The 21786-nt window shown below is 48.0% G+C and overlaps 1 protein-coding gene across 2 annotated transcripts in view; it reads left to right on the top strand.

The window, feature by feature from the left end:
• The window catches only part of PTGFRN (prostaglandin F2 receptor inhibitor), a 484819-nt gene that overhangs the window by 185119 nt on the left and 277914 nt on the right, over positions 1-21786 (top strand). For both annotated transcript variants that reach the window (XR_014967615.1, XM_085620984.1), the window contains exon 3: positions 4293-4718. Coding sequence is in view for 1 of the 2 variants with exons in the window: in XM_085620984.1 (XP_085477110.1) it covers positions 4293-4718 (426 nt within the window). In the remaining variant the exon portion in view is untranslated. The remainder of the gene's footprint in view (positions 1-4292; positions 4719-21786) is intronic.

Below are 21786 nucleotides of genomic sequence, written 5' to 3'. Positions count from 1 at the left end.
CAGGGAGACAATCGTAGTTTCAAAGGTAATTACGCCATTTACAAGGCAAAAAGGCCAGCTCCGGAAGGAAACATGGGACAACAGTATCAAGAAAGGTAATGACGTCATTTATAAGGCAAAAGGCCAGCACCAGAAGCTAGGAACACCATTATCAAGAAAGGTAATGACGTCATTTAAACGTCATATGGTCAGGATCAATAGAAGGGTGGCAATATTAGCCTGAAAAGTAATGACGTCATGTACAAGGCAAAAGACCAGTTTCAGAACCATGGGACAGCAGTATCAAGAAATGTAATGGCGTCATTTACAAGGCGAAAGGTCAGTTGCAGGAGCAGGGGACAATAGTGTAAAGAAAAGTAACGTCGAGAAGCGTGCGCGGCCGACGCGGCCGCAAAAGTAACAGCAAGCATTGGAAAGTAAAAGCGATCGCTCGCGTGTGTGCGTGCTTTCAGCTCTTTTTCAAAGCACATGCTTGTGGTGCGCCGCTGCGCACTCCTGCAAGCTGTATGCCGCCACAAGCACGATTATGTGCTTTGAAAAAGTGCTGCACGACGGCTAAAGGTCTATGCAGTGCATGCGCTCTGCGTAGGCGAGACCTAAAAAAGGGTCATTTTTCATTGTGAAAATGTGGTGTGTCCAGGTTGCGTTTTGAGACGTTTCCTGTCATGGTCACAAGGCCTACCCACACAAGTGAGGTACCATTTGTATCGGGAGACTTAAGGTAACACAGAATTGTAGAGCAACTGTTATTACCTATTGACTTTCGATGCATTTCTGCCTTCCAAATGAAAGACCATGTGTAAAAAAGAAGTCATTTTGAAAAATGATCTATAATTCTCATGCTAGTATGTGTACTCCCAATTTTGGAAATGTGCAAAAATCTACTGTTTCTAAACTCTATATTTTGTTCCCATTTCAGAAATACGTAGGTGTCTTTCATACCGATTTTTCCATGTATACATTTTCCCAAAAGAATTGCTATATACCCGGTATATAATAAAAAACCATTGCAAGACACTGCTCAGTTATTGTCTCTGGGTTCCTCTGGTTCTTGGTGACCCTACAAGTCCTATATATCCCCACAACCAAGAAGGTCCAGCGGATGTAACGGTATATTGCTTTCAAAGAGCTGTCATAATTAGAAGAAGTTACAGGTGAAAACGTTGACACAAATGGCAGTTTTTTTTTCAACTAATTTTCAATTGTTCCTATATTTAACTATTAGTTTCTATGAAGAAACCTTGAAGGATCTACACAAATGACCCCTTGCTGAATTCAGAATTTTGTCTACTTTTCTAAAATGTATAGCTTTCCAGGATCCATTATTGCTTTCTTAACCATTTCTATCATTAACTGGAAGGAGGTTGAAAGCACAAAAAATAGCAAAAATAGGCTATGTCCCAAAAAAATGCCAAACCTGTGTAAAGAAATGTTGGTTTTCTGACAAAAGTCTGCTTGTCCCTGAAAGCTGGGGAGATGGTGATTTCAGCATCACAACCCCTTTTTTTTATACCATTTGCAGGGGAAAAAAACAGATGCTTTCATCTGGAGCCTTTTTTTCCCATTAACCCCCCCCCCCCCCCCCCCCCAAAAAAAGAAATTGCTGTATTTTGGATAATTTCTGGGTCCCTTCCAGGGGAATCCCCAAACCCTGGGTACCTTTAGAATCCCCATAATGTTAGAAAAAAAGGACGCAAATATGGCATGTATACCTTATGTGGTCAAAGTTACAGGGGCCTAAGTGCAAACTACCCCAAATAGCCAAAAAAAAGTCTTAGCACGGGGGAGGAGGGAAGGCCTAGGAGCGAAGGGGTTAAGCAACACTTCAAATGCTAATAATGTGAAAACACAACACCAGAAAACTCACACACTACTTTAGGAAGTAAATTGCAATAAATTATTTGACACCAGAGCGAAAATAATCTAATTTGTAGAACCGGAGATTTACAATTTTAAAGATTTATGATTGGTATAGTGCCTAAAAGCACAAAGCACCACTCCCTGCTATCTGGTCATGTGAGATAAGATGAAAGTCACAAGTTCAGGCCCACTGCGATGGAGCGTGGGCTGGAAACTCGGACCAGGTTTGTCCCACTAAAGGAGTTACCTTCGAATGTCTAGTATGAAAAGTCCAGCTCACCGTAGAGGGGGCCGTGAGTGGCAAGGAGAGCATCACAGATGGTTGTTGCTGAAGAGTGGAGAGCAGACCGGGTGTCACAGATGGTTGGGTGTCACTGGAGATTTGGGTCAGCGGTCACTGTGGGCTGTCGATCCTGTAGCATGAAGTGCAGCTCTTGTGTCTCCAGTCGTCGCTGTAGAGCGAATATTCAGGTTCACCAGAACTTCGTGTTGGCGGTCTGCACGGGTGGCACGATCTTGGCGCAAATGGGCTCGCTCGTGGTCATTAACAGCCCAGATCTTCAGGATTTCTCCTTTTCTGTGAGGAGTTCAACTAATGCCACACCAAGGTTCCAGGACCTGAGGAGCACTGCTTGGGATCAGAAACTCGCTCCAGCGGAGGCCAGCAGGGCTCGGGCAGTTCCAGTTGCAGGTCCAGGCAGCAGGTCAGCTGGGAAGATGCAGGGAGGCCTCAAGCTTGTGTCCCTGTATCTCTGAACAGGAGGTTGCCAGCTGACCTGTGGAGTCACTTCAGCCAGAGATGAAGGACGCAGGTCCAGTCTTCTTTCTCAGCCAGCAGGGCAGGCCTCAAGCAGCAGGGTGTGCTTCTGTAGTATCGAGGTCCAGGAGGGTACTGAAGAGTCGGGTCTTTGGGTCCAATATTTGTACTTGGTTCCAGCTTTGAAGTAGGAGAAGCTTCTAGTGGTTTCTACCCCAGAGGTGCTTGGATTTTCCTGCCTCCCTCCCCTGCTCCCCAGCATGTCTGGGGGCAAAATAGACTGGTGTGAAACCGTTTGTGAGTGTGCTGAGGCAGAGTCTTTGAGGCAGAGTCTTTGATGTGCAAGTGTGATAAGTAGCAGCTCATCCCCTCCATCAAGTCAGAGATGGCCGATCCTGCCAACACCTATTCCCCTTTTGTCTCACTGTCTGGGAGTAATACACAAATACAAACTGCCAGCTGGACCTCGTCATGTGACCCAGGATACAGGTTGTTGGCACTAAATGGTTAGGACAACAAAATGCAACTTTCTAAAAGTCACAGTTTCAGGCTTGTGACTTAAAATCCGATTTACTATTAAAGAGCGTTTTAAATTACATTTATTTAGAGATGAAACTCAACTTACTTACCTGCTGCCAATGGAAAGTTATCACTTATTAAATGTAATAAGGTAACCCAAGTCCAACAGATGGTGTTCAGCAAATAGGTTATGCAGTTAGTTGATGTGTGTCCTCTAACTGAAGAGCTCGTCTCCGTTGCAGAGTATGACTGGTTCATCTTCACTGGATAGTGTGACGAAGAGCCCATCAGTATGACTGGTTAATCTACACTGGATAGTGTGACGAAGAGCACATCAATATGATTGGTTCATCTTCACTGGTGAATATGACGAAGAGCCCATCAATATGATTGGTTCATCTCCACTGGTGAGTGTGAGGAAGAGCCCATCAATATGATTGGTTAGTTAATAGCAAAGTGAGTTTTAGTGAGAGATCTAGGAAAAGACAGGTCATATGGTACTGATGAGGGAGAAAAATCTTATTGGAGTGATCACAAAAGAATGAGTTGGAAAAAACAGCTTTAGTTATCAGTAATATCTTCCACTAACTGTCAACAGAGAGAGGGAACCAGAGGTGGCCATGTTGTATTGAAGTTTGCTGGTAAACCTCGTTTTGGTTTAAATTGAATTTGCTTTTGTTAACAAATCTGTTGAATTGTGGATTGTTTGTATTTTTTATTTCTTTTTATAAAACTATGTTCCACAAAATGTATTTGATGTTATTTGACAGAGGGTCACCACCCATCTTTCTTAGTGATGTCCACGTAAAACAGTTTGATACCCTCAGGAACCCCAGCTCTCTTAATTAAACGAGGAGGCCGCCCCCGCATTACATTAGTATCTTTTCAAGACTGTGCATGTCATCTTAAGTAGTCAAAGTGGTAACCTGAAGATGAGCTGATGGTATAAGATGACAATAGTACCTTACTTGGCTATTTAAATTGATGTGACATTGTAATGTGACCAGTTCTAGTTGACCCGGGTTTCAGAATACTTTGGTCACCCTGTCCCACAGAGACCTAATAAGTAACCTTCTTCATTCACGTCCTTCTTTCGGAGTTCACCCGTGGCATGTCTTGAGAATGTATAGTGATTGCTTCTCCCTTCTCTCCGCAGTGATCCCGGATGCCCTGAGAATCAGCCGGTCGAAGTCTCGCTCCTTGGTGTCCCCCAACATCACGGAGGGGGGAGATTTCCAGTTACAGTGCTTGGCCTCCTCTGCCTCGGCTGAGCACACACACCTGGCTGTGGCCTGGGAAATCCAGCGGACTGGGGGCGGGGCCTGGCAAGAAGTTCTCTCCCTGAGTCACGAGGGGGCGCTTGAGCCCGGCCCTGAATACGTAGACCGTAGTCGGACCGGTGGGGTCCGCCTGGATAAGACACCTGGTGACGCTTACCGCTTGATGGTCTCCAATGCACTGCCTGAGGATGGGGGCGAGTACCGCTGCGTGGTGCAGGAGTGGGTGCGGGGGGCAGATGGATCCTGGCAGCGGATACAACAGAAGGAGCTGGAGGTCGCCACGGTGGAAGTCAGCCCTATTGGTGAGTACGTTGCACTGCATGTGTGTACGCGCAGATGGCTGCCCGTCACGTCATTTGTTGTGAACGCTTGGCCTCCAATGTTGCACTATTTGTTTCTGTTCCTTTGTGACATGACCCTTCCTGAACTCTATTTGCGTGACGGTGCTGTCATGGGCATATGCTTTTTGTGATGACTCTTCTCTTTGGAGTACAGTGACTAGGTTCACCATCCCTGTGCATTCAACTTGGATTGTGATCCTCACTACTATCTATAGGTAGCTTATTGGAAACTATGCATATTTTACTGTAATCAATTACCCGATACTACCTATTGATGTCCAGAATCATTGCATATACCAGATGGACCGGAGTCTCGAAGCTACCTATGATTGGTCGATTGACAGCATTCACATTCTAGAAGGAGGATTCCCTCTTAGAGGAGGACCCTGGCAATTTGTTTATTTTTTTAACAAATTAAGCATGTACAAGCTACTGCAGAACATGTGTGTTTGTATGTAAAAAGCACTTCCCCCAGAAGGGCATCTTGGTGCAGAAATAACAGATGTGTATTGTTGCCAAACTCAATAGTACTCGTTTTGTCCACCTATGAAGTATGAAAGGCTGCCTTTGAATCTGTGGCCATGTGGCTGAACGCGGGTCTCTGCAGTTGGTGCATTAGTCCCCTGAGCCAACAGAAAAGGGGGCTCTCTGACTTTGGGAAGTCTTCTAGTTTACAAGGCTTTTTGACAACTCCGTTATAACCAACCCAAACTATTACCTAGTGGAGGGGATCGCAGGAACAGGGGAGCAGGGCTCTAGTGCCCCACACCTCGAGTAAGCCGTTAGTGTGTTTAGGTCAAAATTTTACATTGTTAGGTAATTAGGTATATGGTGTGGTTGTGCAGGCTCACCTTGTAATACACTTCCCAATCTCTTTAGTTCTAGTAGGTTTCATCTATAAAACCCTCAGCTCAACCCTGTGTGGCTGTGGCACTGAGCAGCAAGGCTTACACACGAAGAAGTGTAAAGCATTTAAACAGCGCCAGCACACGTGCCGAGTCTCTTGGCTTGACTGGGCTCTGGAGACCGCTTCTCCCTGAGCAGGACACGACAGGCACAGTTCCTCTCTTTGCAGCCACCATGTCCAGCAGGTGCAGTCTTCGACAGTGCAGCCTCTGTTTGCTGATCCCTCGGTGCAGCAGGACAGTCCTTCTTCGGTCCTTGTTCCAAGTTGGTTGAGTGCTGAGGTCTGGGTGCCATGGGTGCCTTATTTATCTTCAGAAAATGCCCTCAGGGTAGGGTGCAGCTAGTAGCCAGTGGACCACTAGCTCCCTTTCTCCTGGTGACCACTTCCTGGGAAGTGTGGCATGTGGCTATCCCAGGATGCAGCAGTCCGCCCACTCCCAACATGGCGGGACCACTCTCTCGACACCCAGAGGTCCTTAGCCCACCAGCAGGGGTGCCAACTGGCTTCTCCTCTCCTGTCACCAGTGCCAGCCTGTCTGCCTAGACAGAGTGCCCCTCTTCGAAGTGTCATCCATTTGCCCTTCATAGGTGGCTTCTCCTTTGATGCTCTCCTTTTGGGCTAGCACCCGTGTGGCTTCCTGTCGGAGGGAGGTAACACCTCTCTCTCGTGCATGCCCCTATTGTGTCCTTTCCTGGGAGTCGTTAGCACATCTCCGCAGGAGGTCCGAAAGCTGTCTGCATGACAAGCCCTGTGTACATCAGTAAATCAGCACTGGAAACCTTGGGCAACAAAATTGGCAACTTCTAAAGTTGCACTTGGGTCACCAGTGACATTACATTTGATTTAACCATTAATTCGGATTCAATGCACTGGTTCTTTTGATACCAAACAGTACCAACCTCGGTCGTCCAATTCAGACGTTAGCAGAGCTGGGGTGCAGCCTGTAACCCTGTACTTGCCAATGGGGCTTCCAGCCTTTCCACAGTAAACAACAATTTAGGGTTTTTACTGCTGGAACATGTAAAAGTAAAGTACCCTTCTAGTCTGCCACGGCAGGCTGGGAGCCATGTTGTATCTCGTCCCACTCAGGGTGGCGCACGAAGGGCAGCTGTCCCTTGGCAGTCTCTGTTTTACTCCTATTTCAAGATGAGAATAAAGAATACAGTTCTGACCACACACGAGTACCTGTTCAGTTGGAGAGGATGTTGCCTAACGGCTGGAGCCGTTGATCTCGAAGCTGGGGAACCGGGTTCGAGTCTCGGCAGGGACGCTCAACATCCTGTGATTCTGAGCAAATCACCTAATTCCCCGTGCCTAACAAAATGAATGTGTCCTCATGTAACGCAACTGGTGCTGATGTAAAGCGCTCCCATACCTTCGGGTTGAGTTTGTGGTACAAAAAACTAAAAAAAAAAATGTTTTAAAAATGAATTATTCTGGTCGACATATGAGATTTGATCTCGCCCTGAAACGCTTGGACATTGTAGTACTATTTACTGAGTGCTTCTCGCACTGTTTTTAAATGTTCATTTGAGATTTGAATTTTCTTTGGAAGGTAAAACCAGGGAGTGGAGCACCCGTGCTTTGGAACGACTCGGAGTGCGGTGACCTATACCACAACCGTTCCTGGCTAATTTGACTCTTTTGTAAACCTTCACCATTCCAAGTCCTAATTAGCAGGTCTCGGAGCGTTTCAGAATCATTACACCAGTGCATACCAATCAAAATGGGGGGGAAATTGGGGAGTAAACCTGCAAAAAGCTGGTTTCCATACAAACATACACCCCCGGGTGTAGGAAATTTACAGTAAAGCTACAGCATGTGTTGTAAGGGATTTGGCAGAGAACTGTCAAAATGCATGTATTTGGGTGGATGTTACTTTGCGGGGAAAAACATGGACATCATTTGCTCTCATGTGATGAGGTCACGTCTGTATGTGGGCTGGGACGCCAGCATGTCATGTCAGAGGTGAACTATTTTTGTCTTTCAGCGTCCAGTCAGCACTTACCGGTGGGTAAAGCTTATTTCCTGATGCCCCCTTGGAAGAGCATGGCTCAAGCACCACTGTTGTGTTTTTAGGTCTCGCCTGAGACAGCGCTTTAGCGCTGCTCTGGCGAGACTTATAGTAAGCGACTTTTGGAAGTGCAAACGAGTGCTTTCAGGCCGCCAACTACAGTGCATGTGCGCCGGGCGCGCGCACCATTTGGCAGCCTGAAAGCACTTGTTTGCTTTCACTTTCGCGGCCGCTTTGATGTGATCGCGATCGCGACTTTTCTTATCCTGCCGTCAGTGTCTTTGATGTTGTCCGTGGGATCAAGGGTTCCTGTTGTGTGTGTGTGTGTTAGAATTTCTTTTGTTTGTTTATTTGTTACTGTGTTATATTTTCAGCTGGGCAGTGACCATTACAATACGAATTGTCATGCCAAAAAAAAGGACGGAGTTAAGATTTAAAGCTGGCTTTGTGGCTCATCAGAAAACTGCATGATTAACTATACCTGGTTAGGAAACATAACTTGTGAGACTTCGACCGATGTGCAAACATCTGAAAAAAATGTACGCCAGCAACTTTGCTACGAGAGACCAACTTATCTATAAGTATAAGAATAGCACAGACCCCACAACATCTGCTGTGAAATGCGAAAGCTTGAACTGATAACGCAGCACGTCCAGACAAAATATTCAATTAAGAGCGTGAAGGAAACCGCAGCCATGTAACAAATGGTGTCGACAGGAAAACCTACAACAGAAACTAAATTCCAGACAGTACAAAAAAAAAAGAACTTAAAGCAGTTCACGGATCATAAACCGCAAAGAAACCACTCAGGACTTCACAACAACTACTATTTTCAGTACTTCGAAAGAAGCTAATCGTTTTCCTTTCGGCAAAAATAAAAAGCACATTAGCTGTAACAATATAGACGTAAAATATATAAATCTACGATTTAAGTCTAGACTTGCGGGAACTGAACCCCGTCAGCGCTGACGGGCACTGCCTGACCGTACAAGCTGCTCGCACAGCCGGGAGCAGTTCCTAACACACAGCGCCTCTAAAAGCCTGCACAGACTGGCGCCCAACGCCAGAAGACGAGTGTGCTTACCCTGTCAACGTGCTTCAGCACTGCCCTGTCTAATCAGGATGGTCTGCTCACAGGAAGAAGACATGCCAAGCACTGATAAGAGAAGGGAAAACAAACAACCGAGAGACCCTCTAGCACAGCGTGACCAGGTCACAGCAATAAAAGCCGGCACACCTTGCATTATAAAAAAAAAGGGGCGCTGCATTCCTACACTGCCCCAGCTTTTCACTGCCTCTCCTTGTCCGTGTCTTTACGCCCGGCACATAAACAACCAGCCCGCGGGAGTGTCCCCAGACAGCTTGCAGGACACAAATCTCCTATTTCTTTGTTTGGGTGCTTGATTGTCATGTGGCACATTACGTAAACTTTGCACCAGTGCAAAAGAATTGCACATTGATTTTACACGATATTTGTTCCTTGCTTCACTCGGAATTAAACAAAGAGGTTTTCCTGCAATCATGTTTTTGGAAAGATGTTTGCATTGGGCCAAAAATGGAGTAAAGTGTTTGGCTCTATTTTTGTTACTTGTAAGATGGAAATGTGCAAACAGGAGGCTAGCCATCACTGGTGCAGACATAATTTTGACCCAGTCATTTCCAGATAACATAGATTGCAGGGGTGAAATGTAGCCATTTACACTTGCACCTGGACACACGCTAACTGTATAATCTGTAAATATCGGTGAAAAATTGAACCAGAACCATTAAACCAACATCACTGTAATTCGACCTAGGTTTTACGCCATATATTTTGCTTGCTATTATATGCATATTTCCACCAGGACAAAAAGCAAATGAAATAAATAGAATGTTCTCATTTTTTTGATTTTAAATAAAGAAGAAGATAAATGCATTTTGCTCCCATTTTGAACTGTAAAAGATGAGACGATGTTTGAGGGAAAAACAGTTTGCATTATCTCAGATTGCATAAACTCCTTTTTGACTTAAGCAAAAAGATTTAATGAAATAACATTTGGAGTCAAATCTGCTTTTCTCCAGTCCCTGCTATACAAGAAGGAAAACGGTGTAAGTTGCTTTCCACACACTGCTGCACGCCGCACAATGCTACACGAAACACTGCTGCACGCCACACACTGCTGCACGCCACACACTGCTGCACGCCTCACACTGCTGCACACCTCACACTGCTGCACGCCTCACACTGCTGCACGCCTCGCACTGCTGCACGCCGCACACTGCTGCACGCCGCACACTGCTGCACGCCGCACACTGCTGCACGCCGCACACTGCTGCACACTGCTGCATTACTCACTGCTGCATGCTGCACGACACTGCTGCACGCAGCACACTGCTGCACGCCGCTGCACGCCACACACTGCTGCATGCCTCACACTGCTACACGAAACACTGCTGCACGCCGCACACTGCTGCACGCCGCACACTGCTGCACGCCGCACACTGCTGCACGCCGCACACTGCTGCACGCCGCACACTGCTGCACGCCTCACACTGCTGCACGCCTCACACTGCTGCACGCCTCACACTGCTGCACGCCGCACACTGCTGCACGTCACACACTGCTGCACGCCGCACACTGCTGCACGCCACACACTGCTGCACACTGCTGCATACTGCTGCATTACTCACTGCTGCATGCTGCACGACACTGCTGCACGCAGCACACTGCTGCACGCCGCTGCACGCCACACACTGCTGCATGCCTCACACTGCTACACGAAACACTGCTGCACGCCGCACACTGCTGCACGCCGCACACTGCTGCACGCCGCACACTGCTGCACGCCGCACACTGCTGCACGCCTCACACTGCTGCACGCCGCACACTGCTGCACGCCGCACACTGCTGCACGCCGCACACTGCTGCACTCCACACACTGCTTTTATGCGAGTTTATGCTACTGACATTGTAAATGACAATGCCTTTTATTTGTTTTAAAACCAAAACATAAATAAAAGGCATTGTAATTTTACAATGCCAATAGCTCAAACTCTTATAAATGCGAGACCTATTGCATTGCAAATGCTTGTTTCCAATGGCCACTGCATTTGTTGACTTGTGTGCAGGGCTTAAAGTAGGCCGGATCCCTCCTGGTCTCAGACCCGGAAGTAATTTAACTGAGATTGAAACAGGTCCCTATAGTCATGGTCACTGGAGTTATGCGATTCTGCGGCAGCTGTGTTTTTGGCAAAAAAAGTGCTTTCAGCTTAAATGGATCAAAAGTTACAAAAATCACAGCGACCTGTGTTGCTGCCCTGTGAAAGGTCCAATGCAAAGGTTAATAGGTCATCTTTCAGGTGCTTACTAATGTAGTTGGGTGTTGAACCAGCAGAAATTAGATTAAACCTTTGCCCATAAAGTTATAACTTGTGAAAAAATGATAATGTAGTGATTCTATCAGAAAATGTGCCACATTACCTTGGATAACTTGCATTTTCTTGCCAGATAATTTAGTCAACCCAGCTGCATAATCTGGTCATCTGCCACATAATTTGAGTGGCACTGCCTATATTCATTTCCTTAACTTTACAGTCAAACCACTGGTCAATTTCTGAACAAAAACTGTAAAAAAAAAAAAAGTTCGGTAAACTGGGTTTCATTTGTTTAACACTTCATCTTTCATTCCCTATGAGTGTTTGCCTTTTCAGGAATGTTGTGTTTCTGTGGTTTTTTTCATGCCGCATGTTACTCCTTTAAAGTGCGTACTCTGAACTGGGTTGCCTCTAGGTGTCTGTGTGAGTTCAGGTTTGTATGACCGAGCATGATAGAGAGCAGAGCGCTGGAGTTGAGGCTTAAGGCAGTCGCCAAAAGTGTTCAGAATACATGCTCATCCAATCCTTGGCCTCTCTGCAGAGTTCACAGAGCAGTGTTGAAGTATGGTAATTGTGATTCTAGGTGAAAATTCGTGAACGCGGAGCACAGCAGTCAAAATATTGACAGGGCAAAATTAAAAGAAAGTGCAGTGCCTACAGGCGGATGGGTGCAGTACGGGGATGGTGAAGATGTAAGCAAGCATAGGAAGAGGAGAGTGTGAAAAGAAGGTGCTGACGAGGAAAGGGATGAGGCGTGGGATACACACATGGAGGATTTCAGAAAAGATGTGGAGAGAGAAAAGGCGGTAAGTGACTAACCGAGAGACTGCCGGGGAAGGTGGCAAGAGGGAAAAACGGGAGTGATTGAGACCCTTTGAAGACCACCGTCGCTTCCACAGACCACCGTCGCTTCCGTAGACCACCGTCGCTTCCGCAGACCACCGTCGCTTCCGCAGACCACCGTCGCTTCCACAGACCACCGTCGCTTCCACATTGTCGCTTCCACAGACCACTATCGCTTCCACAGACCTCAGTAATTTTTAATTCCCAAACTGTTTTCAGAGTTGAAACATTTTAAATTCTAATTATTCACAGCAAAATCATAGTTATTCATGCATCTTATACAGCTAACAAGCATTGGCAAAGCCAGTAGATCTGGCTTGTTTTGGGTCTGTGCCTTTTGTTGTGTTGTATGTCTGGTTGCAATAACCAAGCTCACATTGAAGCACAGAAATACTTGTCGGGTGGCATGCTATGGCAAGCACAGGATTGTAGTTTACATGTTTTAAGCCACCCCCTTAAATATGTAGTTCACGCTCTTTTGAAATACCTCGTTACACTTAAGCCACGCCCCTTTGAAACCCTCTACTACTTTCATCCCATTGAAGCCCTGAACATGTTTCCCAGCGCTGGAAGGGACGCATGAGGGTTGCAGAGGACAGCAGGCTGCTGGTTTGTGGGGGTCGGACAGTCGTTGGTGGAGGTACAGATGGTAGAGGGGAAGGTGGGGTTATATCTCTTTCCAGGAAGGCTGAGGTGCTCTGGGGAGGGGGGGGGGGGGAGGGGGGGTCCAGCTTCGGTCCAGGAGGGCCACTCACATATGATTTTTTTTGCCAACAAGATGGCTCTGTGTTTTCAAAGCTCTTTCGCTGACATGGTCAGGCCAACTCGGACTTTGTGCTTCTGGGGCCATTAAACGGAGTACTTTCTGTTAAAAATAGTAATAGTAATTTGCTTAGAAGTGGTAGAAATCATGAGTGGGCTGCTATAGTAAAACAATTTATTATGCATTGACCTATAGGGTAACTTGAGTGGCAGTGATGTCAATAGCTGGTGGTTACAGTAAGAACATAAGACACACAATTGATGGACGGAATGCAGAACATATCAAAACATTCACCCCCAGTCAAGAGATCTGGGTTAAATCCATAATTCTTTTGCTCACCATGCCTCCCCAGTTTAGACCTGGCTATATGCAAATCAGTCTTGACCCTGTGCCTCATGGGAGCGGTCAGCCCGAACTGCCAGGCCAGGTCCTCCCTGGACTGGAAACAAGCATCCTAGGACCGGTTTTGGGGTTTCACTCCTCATCAGCCAGGATAGCTTGAATGCAGTGGTACAGGGAGCCCGGGACCCATGTCTGGGCATACCTGGCACACTTGGGGTGAGAGAGCAAAAGACACACAATTGATGGAATGCAAAACATTCATCCCCAGTTACGAGATCTGGGCTAAATCCATCATTCTTTTGCTCACCATGCCACCCAGTTTAGACCCGGCTATATGCAAATCAGTCTCGACCCTGTGCTTCATGGGAACTGTCCAGCCCGAACTACTTAGCCAGGTCCTCCTGGACCGGAGCTGGACACCTAGGTGATTGGTTTGGCCTAACTAGACCTCTGGCTCACTGGCCGCTGTGCACAGCACTGCAGGGGTACACACGGCCCCCTGTCCATCGGGAGGTTGCCTGTTTTGTCCTCTTCATTCTGTTTTGAGTTTTGCCTTCGCAGTTTTCATTAAATGTTCATTTTAATGTTAATGTTCGGTGTTATTGAGCGCGTTGATGCTTTTGGGACCCTCTAGATGTGCAACCCCGACTGTGCTGAACTCCTCCGTGCTGTCTTTGCATTAACTGTTAATAGCAGCCCCGGATCCGCCTTTCATCCTCCCCGCCTGGCACAGTTCGAGAGGCAGGCCCCCATTAGCTGCAGTGAAACCCAGTGCGCGCTCAGAAGTCCTTGAAATCCGCCAGGCTGCCGCGTGCAGATGAAAGTGAAGTTCTGCCAGAGAGCTCCGGGGCAGCCTGATTTGAATCTGGAGTGGGGAAGCATTCCGCCTGATCAGCTCCCTGCCTCCCTCCTGCCTGCAATTACACCCCTTTATCAGGAGCTTTCACACTCCAGTCGAGGCCGAGGAGATTGCGATCCCACCTAGAAACGCCCCTTAATTTGCTTCAGTTTCACGCCTCAAGCGACGATGCTTTAAACGCAGCGTTGATAGCTAAAGACAGACTCCTCAGAGAGGTCCAACAATCACAGACACCGTTGGACCGCTTTTGGATTATGGCGATAATGAGCTGGAGGCGCTTTGAAGTCTGGCGAAACGGCTTCAACCCCAAGACGGAGTACAAAATGTGCTCTAACGGTTCAATGTGGGCGGCTTTTGATGAGTGGGTTAATCTGTCTGTCACGTGCTGGCGTTGTTTCTACACTTAAAAGTGGGGGCTGCCCTCCCCTTTTAGTAGTCCGTTACTGAGGGGGTAGCCTGTGTCCCAATGTATTGTATACAGCTTTCATTGATGGGACACGTTCTCTTCATGTATTGTATAGAACTTAAACCAGCCTTATCGCCTGCTGCCGAGGGCTGTACCGGGTGTTAAAGGCCCTGGACCCGGGTTCACTCTAACTGGACCACAGTTGCACCTGACGTGCGGGGTGTGAACTGCTCTACGGGTTTCTGTTATCGGAGAAGGCTGTATCATTTCGTTTGGAGTGAAACAGTAGTGCGCCCAGATGGCGAAGGGTCGTCCTTTTTAGGTCTCGGCTAGCGAAGGCTGCGCTTGCGCAGTCTCGCTCGCGAGATTTAATGACTTTGAGTGACTTTGAGAAGAGGGGCTTGCACCCGCCCCTCTTCTCTCCTGTTCTCCATTGGCTGGCCTCTTAAATGCAGGCCAGCCACTGGAGAAGAGGTCCAGTCACTCCGTTGAAGCCCCGTCCTTTTCGGATCGGGGGGCGTGTTTTTTGCGAGAAGTCTCAGGGAGGAGACAACAGCAAAACACGCCCCCAAATCCGAAAATGAGGCTCCCTTTCTCCGAGGCATTTCTGCTCTGCCTGCCTTGGAGAAAGGCGGTGGTGTGCTCGTCCTCTCTGCCACACGTCGGACCCTGCGTGCAACCCTGCTCACCTCTGGTGCGGTTCTAATTTATCTGCTGCACAAGTATGCGGTGGGATTGCCCTGTCCCTGCCTCCCCCTCCTCTACCCACCCGGAAGAGAATTCTGGTAGCAGCACGTTGCCCCCTGTGCAGCTCCTGCGCCGCGCTCACCCATGGCTGTTCTGCCGCCGTATTGCCGAAACTGATCACTACGTCCCCAAGAAGCAGCAGCTGCCGGTGATTACACTTGCCCCCCTGGCTTGTGGTACTCTTGTATAGTATGCTCTCTTTCTCCCCTGAGTCTGCAGTACTCTGGTATGCTGGGATCACTCTCCCCGTGCCTCACTCCCACAAGCCTCTGGGCCCGGCGCTTGCAGCCCTCCCCTCCCCGTGCCCTCGCCGCGCCTCCCCGGGGAGCCCTCTTGCTGCAGCGCGTCTAATCTCGGTGTGAAATTGCCCTTATTGCGGGCACTGGTTTCCCGGTCATCCTCGCTGTTCCCTTAACTGCCGCGTCCAAGGGGAGGGGCCCGAGGGCAATGATGGCTCTGCGAGGTGGGTGGGATTCGTGGAGGAGCCCCGGGTTGGGGCCCGGCTCACTCGCTCTCACTCATTCTCTGCCTTCACTCGCCCTTCGTTCTCACCCATTTTCCCTTCTCTCCCCCACATTCTTTCGCTTTCGTTCTCAGTCATAGTCACCCCTTACAATCTCGTTCAGCATTTAATCCCGTTCGCTCTCCCTTCGCTCTCGCTTACTGCTCTTTCCTGTCTCTCACTCAGTTCCTTCACTCTGGCACTCTTCATTCGCTTCGGTCCTCGCTCTCACATACTCTAACTCCCCCCCCTTACGCAATCACTCTCTCCTTCTCCCTCCCTTGAAGCATGTCATTATTATCTCTCCCCGTAGCACTCTTTCCTCTCTCTCTCTCTCACACACACACAGTCTCTGTATTCAATATCCTTTTTTCGACACACGCGGACTTTCAACTCCATCACACACGTCGCCACTCCGTCTTCTTCTGTCCCTTCAGCCAGACTGTTTTACCCTCAGGCTCCCCGCCCTCTTTGCTCACCTCCATCTACGTAGCCATTTCTCGTGGTTGGGGGTTTTCTCATGGTTTGGGGGTTCTGGACTGATCGAGTCAGTTACCATGTGACACCCCTGCATTACTGAGGCTGCCGGGAGACCCCACCCGCAGTCACCGTGGACAGCAGAAGCCCTCTTCCATTCAGGGCTCAGTTTTAAGCACACACACCTGCAGCCGATGCATGTGAATAGACCGGCGCCATTGTTAGAGCCCTGGAAGCCATAAAGTGCAAGGAGGCGCTATACCCCACCCCACCATGGATCAGCTGTGAAGCTGCAAATGACTATGGCAAACACAAACAGGGGCTCATTCCAAACCACTTCAAGCACTTCCGCCCCCGCCTGTGTCTACCTACACCCATGTCAGACGTGTGTTACAGGGCATTAAAGATATTTCTGCCCAGCTCTTATCCCTGTTGCTTGAGCCAATCTCTGCCTGCTCACAGCTGCAGGCTCCCCCGTAGTGGATTGCCCCGTCCCTGCCTCCCCCGCCCCGGAAGAGAATTCTGGTAGCAGCACGTTGCCCCCTGTGCAGCTCCTGCGCCGCGCTCGCCCACGGCTGTTATGCCGCCGTATTGCCGAAACTGATCACTGCGTCCCCAAGAAGCAGCAGCTGCCGGTGACCAGCTCCTGGATTTCCCCATATCTCGGCGTGTACTGGTGAGTTTCCTCCTTTATTTTATATTAAAATTACGAGGGAGCCTACCCCTTTTACTGCCGAAGCAACAGAATCACCGCCGCGGCCCACAGGAAGCCAGGCATCCTTGCCCGGGACATGTGCGGAGCCTGCGGTGTAGCAGGAAGTGTCTGCTCAAATGGGGCTCCCGTGCGTCACTCCTTTCTTCTCTCGTTCTGTCCGTTACCCCTTTCTTCTCTCATTTCTTTCTTCACCCCTTCCATCACTCCGTTCTTCTCTCGTTCTTTCCTTCTATCCTTCAATTTCTCATTCCTTCCTTTATCCCTTCCATATATCATTCCTTCGTTTACCCCTTCGTTTACTCCTTCCTTCTCTCATTCCTTCTCTTATCTTATTTCATTCCCTGTTTAACAACCTAATGAATACGATTGACAGTTATTTCTCACCCAAAGAGTCCTTCGTGTATGTCTAATATTAATGGGGACATCCTGAGCAGAAGAAACAAGCATTTACAATGCAACTGTCACGGCATTGTTAAAGTTAGAGATATTGGCATTGCTCATGACAATGCCGTTTCTTTAAATGTTTTAAAAACAAAAACATAAACAAAAATAATGTCATGAGCAATGCCAATAGCTCTAACTTTACCAATGCCGAGACCATTGCATTGTAAATGCTTGTGTTATTTAATTGTCTCTTTCTAGACTCGTTTCTTCTGCTGTTTGTGCTGGCGGGCGTTGGCGGGGAGTCTGAGGTTCCTGTTGTCTTTCCGTTTTTTTGTCTGTTTGATGTGGGAGGGTTGTCATTTGGGCACAGCTGCGTGTTGTGTACTTTCCTTGTCATTTTGGGGCTAGCTTGTCTTTAAATCTCCCAGTTTGTTACAAATGGATTTTAATGCTGGTGTTGGCTCCAAGCCCTGTACTCTGAGGCACATGGTCTGTGTGTCCTTCTGCAAGGACCTGAGCATGACGTCCAAAGATGACCGGCTCCCTTCTTTGTTGAAAGATATCCAGCTGTGCTCCTCGCTGTATCACGTCCAGCTGTGCTCCTCGCTGTATCACGTCCAGCTGTGCTCCTCGCTGTATCACGTCCAGCTGTGCTCCTCGCTGTATCACGTCCAGCTGTGCTCCTCGCTGTATCACGTCCAGCTGTGCTCCTCGCTGTATCACGTCCAGCTGTGCTCCTCGCTGTATCACATCCAGCTGTGCTCCTCGCTGTATCACATCCAGCTGTGCTCCTAATTGTATCACATCCAGCTGTGCTAGTTTTATATCCAGCTGTGCTAGTTTTATATCCAGCTGTGCTAGTTTTGTATACAGATGTGATCTCTGTAGGATATCCAGCTGCACTCCTCACTATTATATCCAGTGGTGCTTACTGTATGGTTTCCTGCTTTGCTCCTCACTGTATGGTTTCCTGCTGTGCTCCTCCCTGCAGGGAATCCAGCTGTGCTCCTCCCTGCAGGGAATCCAGCTGTGCTCCTCCCTGTAGGGAATCCAGCTGTGCTCCTCATTATATGCAGCTGTGCTCCTTGCTGTTATATCCATCTGTGCTCCTTGCTGTATTATATCCATCTGTGCTCCTTGCTCTAGGAAATCCAGCTGTGCTCACTGTAGGAAATCCAGCTGTGCTCACTGTAGGAAATCCAGCTGTGCTCACTGTAGGAAATCCAGCTGTGCTCACTGTAGGAAATCCAGCTGTGCTCACTGTAGGAAATCCAGCTGTGCTCACTGTAGGAAATCCAGCTGTGCTCACTGTAGGAAATCCAGCTGTGCTCACTGTAGGAAATCCAGCTGTGCTCCCTGTAGGATATCCAGCCACGCTCCTTGCTGTATGATATCCAGCTGTGCTCTTTTCTGTTATATCCAGCTGTGCAGCTTGCTGAATTATACCCAGCTGTGCTCCCTGTAAGATATCCAGCCACGCTCCTTGCTGTGTCATATTCAGCTGCGCTTCTTGCTGTAGTATATCCAGCTGCGCTCCTTGCTGTCATATCCTGCTGCGCTCCTCACTATTATATCCAGCTGTTCTCCCTGTAGGCTATCCAGCTGCACTCCTTGCTATAGGATATACAGTTTGTGCTCTTTTCTGTTATATCCAGCTGTGCAGCTTGCTGAATTATACCCAGCTGTGCTCCCTGTAAGATATCTAACTGCACTCCTTGCTGTAGTATATCCAGCTGCGCTCTTTGCTGTGTTATATCCTGCTGCGCCCCTCACTGTATGATATCCAGCTGTGCTCCGTGTAAGATATCCAGCTGCGCTCCTCACAGTATTATATCGAGCTGTTCTCCCTGTAAGCTATCCAGCTGCGCTCCTTGCTATAGGATATGCAGCTGTGCTCCTTTCTGTTATATCCAGCTGTGCTGCTTGCTGAATTATACCCTGCTGTGCTCCCTGTAAGATATCTAACTGCACTTCTTGCTGTGTTATATCCAGGTGCACTCCTTGCTGTAGTATATCCAGTTGTGCTCCTTGATCTAGGATATCCAGCTCGGCTCCCTCTAGGCTACACAGATGCGCTCCCTGTAAGATATCCAGCTGCACTTATTGCTGTGTTATATCCAGCTGTGCTTCTTGCTGTATTATGTCCGGCTGCGCTCCTTGCTGTGTTATATCCTGCTACACTCTTCGCTGTAGGATATCCAGCTGTACTCCTTGTTGTAGGATATCCAACTGGGCTCCTTGTCTTGTATGCAGCTGTGCTCCTCACTGTAGGATATATCCATCTACACTCCTCGCTGAAGGATATCCAGCGGTGCACCTTGTTGTCTTGTATCCACCTGGCTGTGATTCTTGTAGGATATCCAGCTGTGCTCCCTGTAAGATATCCAGCAGCGCTCCTCACTGTATTATATCCAATTGTGCTCCTTGTAAGATATCCAGCAGCGCTCCTTGCTGTAGAATATCCTGCTGCCATATTTACTGTAGGATAACCTGCTACGCTCCTTGTTGTGTTGTATCCAGCTGTGATCCCTGTTGTCTTGTATCCAGCTGTGATCCCTGTTGTCTTGTATCCAGCTGTCCTCTCTTGTAGGATAACTGGCTGTGGTTCTTGTATTATATCCAGCTGTGCGCCTTGCTGTATTATATCCAGCTGTGCTCCTTGCTGTATTATATCTGGTGTCCTCTCGCTGTATTAAATCCAGCTGTGCTAGCAGTAGGATAACCAGCTGTGCACCTTTTTGTCTTTTATTCAGCTGTCCTCTTTCTTGTAGGATAACTGGCTGTGGTACTTGTAGGATATCCAGTAGCGCTCCTTGCTGTAGGGTATCTAACGGCATTCTTTATTTTGAGCTATCCAGCCGCAGTCTTTGTTCCAGACTCACTCCGTTCCTTCTTTAAGGGTATCGCGCCCGTGCTCTTTGTTGGTAGGTAAGCAGCTTTCTACCTTCCTTGAATGATATCCGACTCTCTTTCCTGTTGTAATTTACCCTACTCTCGTTGTTGTAGGATAGTATGATGCATTCCTTATTGTAGAATACTGTTGCAAAGTCATCCTGTGTCGTGGGCACCCCCCAACTTTTTGCTGACTGGTGCTGGTGGTAACTGATTCCGACTGTCCCTGGGCTCTGCCTAACCAGGCCCAGGGCTATGAATACAGTGAAAACACCCATATACACTAAGGGTTGGGGTACGCCTGTGATTGGCATGACCTACCCCATAGGGCCCTAGTACGTATTAGGGCAGGGGGATTGAAACTACCTGTCAGCCCCTAGTATAAATAGGGCATGGCAGTTTAGAGACCAGCAGCCCTTTCTGCTCTTGCATGTGTGCGCTGCTGTAGCGGGAGGTATTTTTAAAAGTGGCTCTGTGTGGCAGGACTGCTTTTAAAAAGTAAATTGTGCCCAAACTCGACTTTTGTGTTTGGGGCACTTAAAAATGGATAACCTACAATGTTTTTGCCTATTAAGAACCCTCCGGGTCTCCCCTAGGTGTCCTTGGGTTGCGGGTCAGGTAATTATAAGGTAGACCCTTATAAAATGCGTTTTATATGCCCTGGGTTAGGTGAAATTTCACATTTCACTCCCCACATTGTGATAAAGTGCTGCCCAAATTCGACTTTGATGCTAGCAGCCCTGTGGAGGGAGGATCTGCCATATTTTTACAGATTCAGAACCCCTTAAGTCTCACCTAGGTGTTCCTGGGGTGGGGGTCCCGTAGATATATGTAGCGTACTTATGTTTTTATAAGCCCTGGTGCTGGGAAAATGGCCCAAGTCACTTTTCCCATTGCAAATCCCATGCCATAGGTTAACATTGGAAAAGGTTATTAGTTAATAACTGGAGAAAGAAAAGCCATAAAACTAAGATTAAGGGACTCAGTAGAATGGTAATGATAAATCCAACAATATGGTATTGTTGAATTTATTGTAACATGTACAGATAAGAAGTCATAAGACTTTGTATTGCCTGTAAGCCAAAATTCAACCCTGTACTGCTCTGCCCTGATTGGTCAGAGATAAGTGGGTGAGCCTGGCTGCTTTGAAGAGGTGATAAATGACCCCTGGAGTTAGGAAGCCTCTTGGGGAGGAGAGGTTGCTGGGCATGGGAATGCCAGTGCAGGGGCAGGAGTCGTGAACCATGGACTTCAAAGGCAAGAGAAGGCTTCAGTGTCATTTACACCTTTACCCTGTTCACTTACAGCCAGATGCTAGACTTAAGAAAGGAAGGAGCAGATGCAAGGGGGAGAGACTATGGAGATTAGCCGTCCCAGGGCTGTGTCTAGCCAGGTCTTCTCTGCCTGCTGAAAATACTGACATATTGAATTTTGGAAGAATAGTGGTTTCTGGGTTAGCATTTTGCCACACTCTGCAGGAAGTGGTCAGAACTTTGGGTGGAACCCTGCACCCCATTGGTCAGGAGTGACCTGCTGCTTGACCCAGAGAACTTGTAATAAGTATCTGAGCGGGGCAGAACCCTGGAAATTTGCTGCTTGAAACTTAAGAGAATCAGAAGTGTCTGTGCTCAGATTTTGATGTACATTTCCAAAGGCCAGTACTCTGAGATTGCGCCCTTTTGCACCATTTGAAACTACAGCCCTGTGGATTAAACCTGCTTCAAAAGGACTGAAGAGTGGACTCCCTGCAAGCTACAGGTTAACAGAGCTCACCTGGACATCGCCACAAAGAATCCCCAGCCTGGAGTACCAGTGGATTTGTAA

Source organism: Triturus cristatus, chromosome 8, assembly GCF_964204655.1.
Source record: "Triturus cristatus chromosome 8, aTriCri1.1, whole genome shotgun sequence".
In the NCBI taxonomy this organism is placed as follows: domain Eukaryota; kingdom Metazoa; phylum Chordata; class Amphibia; order Caudata; family Salamandridae; genus Triturus; species Triturus cristatus.
This window is presented reverse-complemented; position numbering and strand designations above follow the sequence as displayed.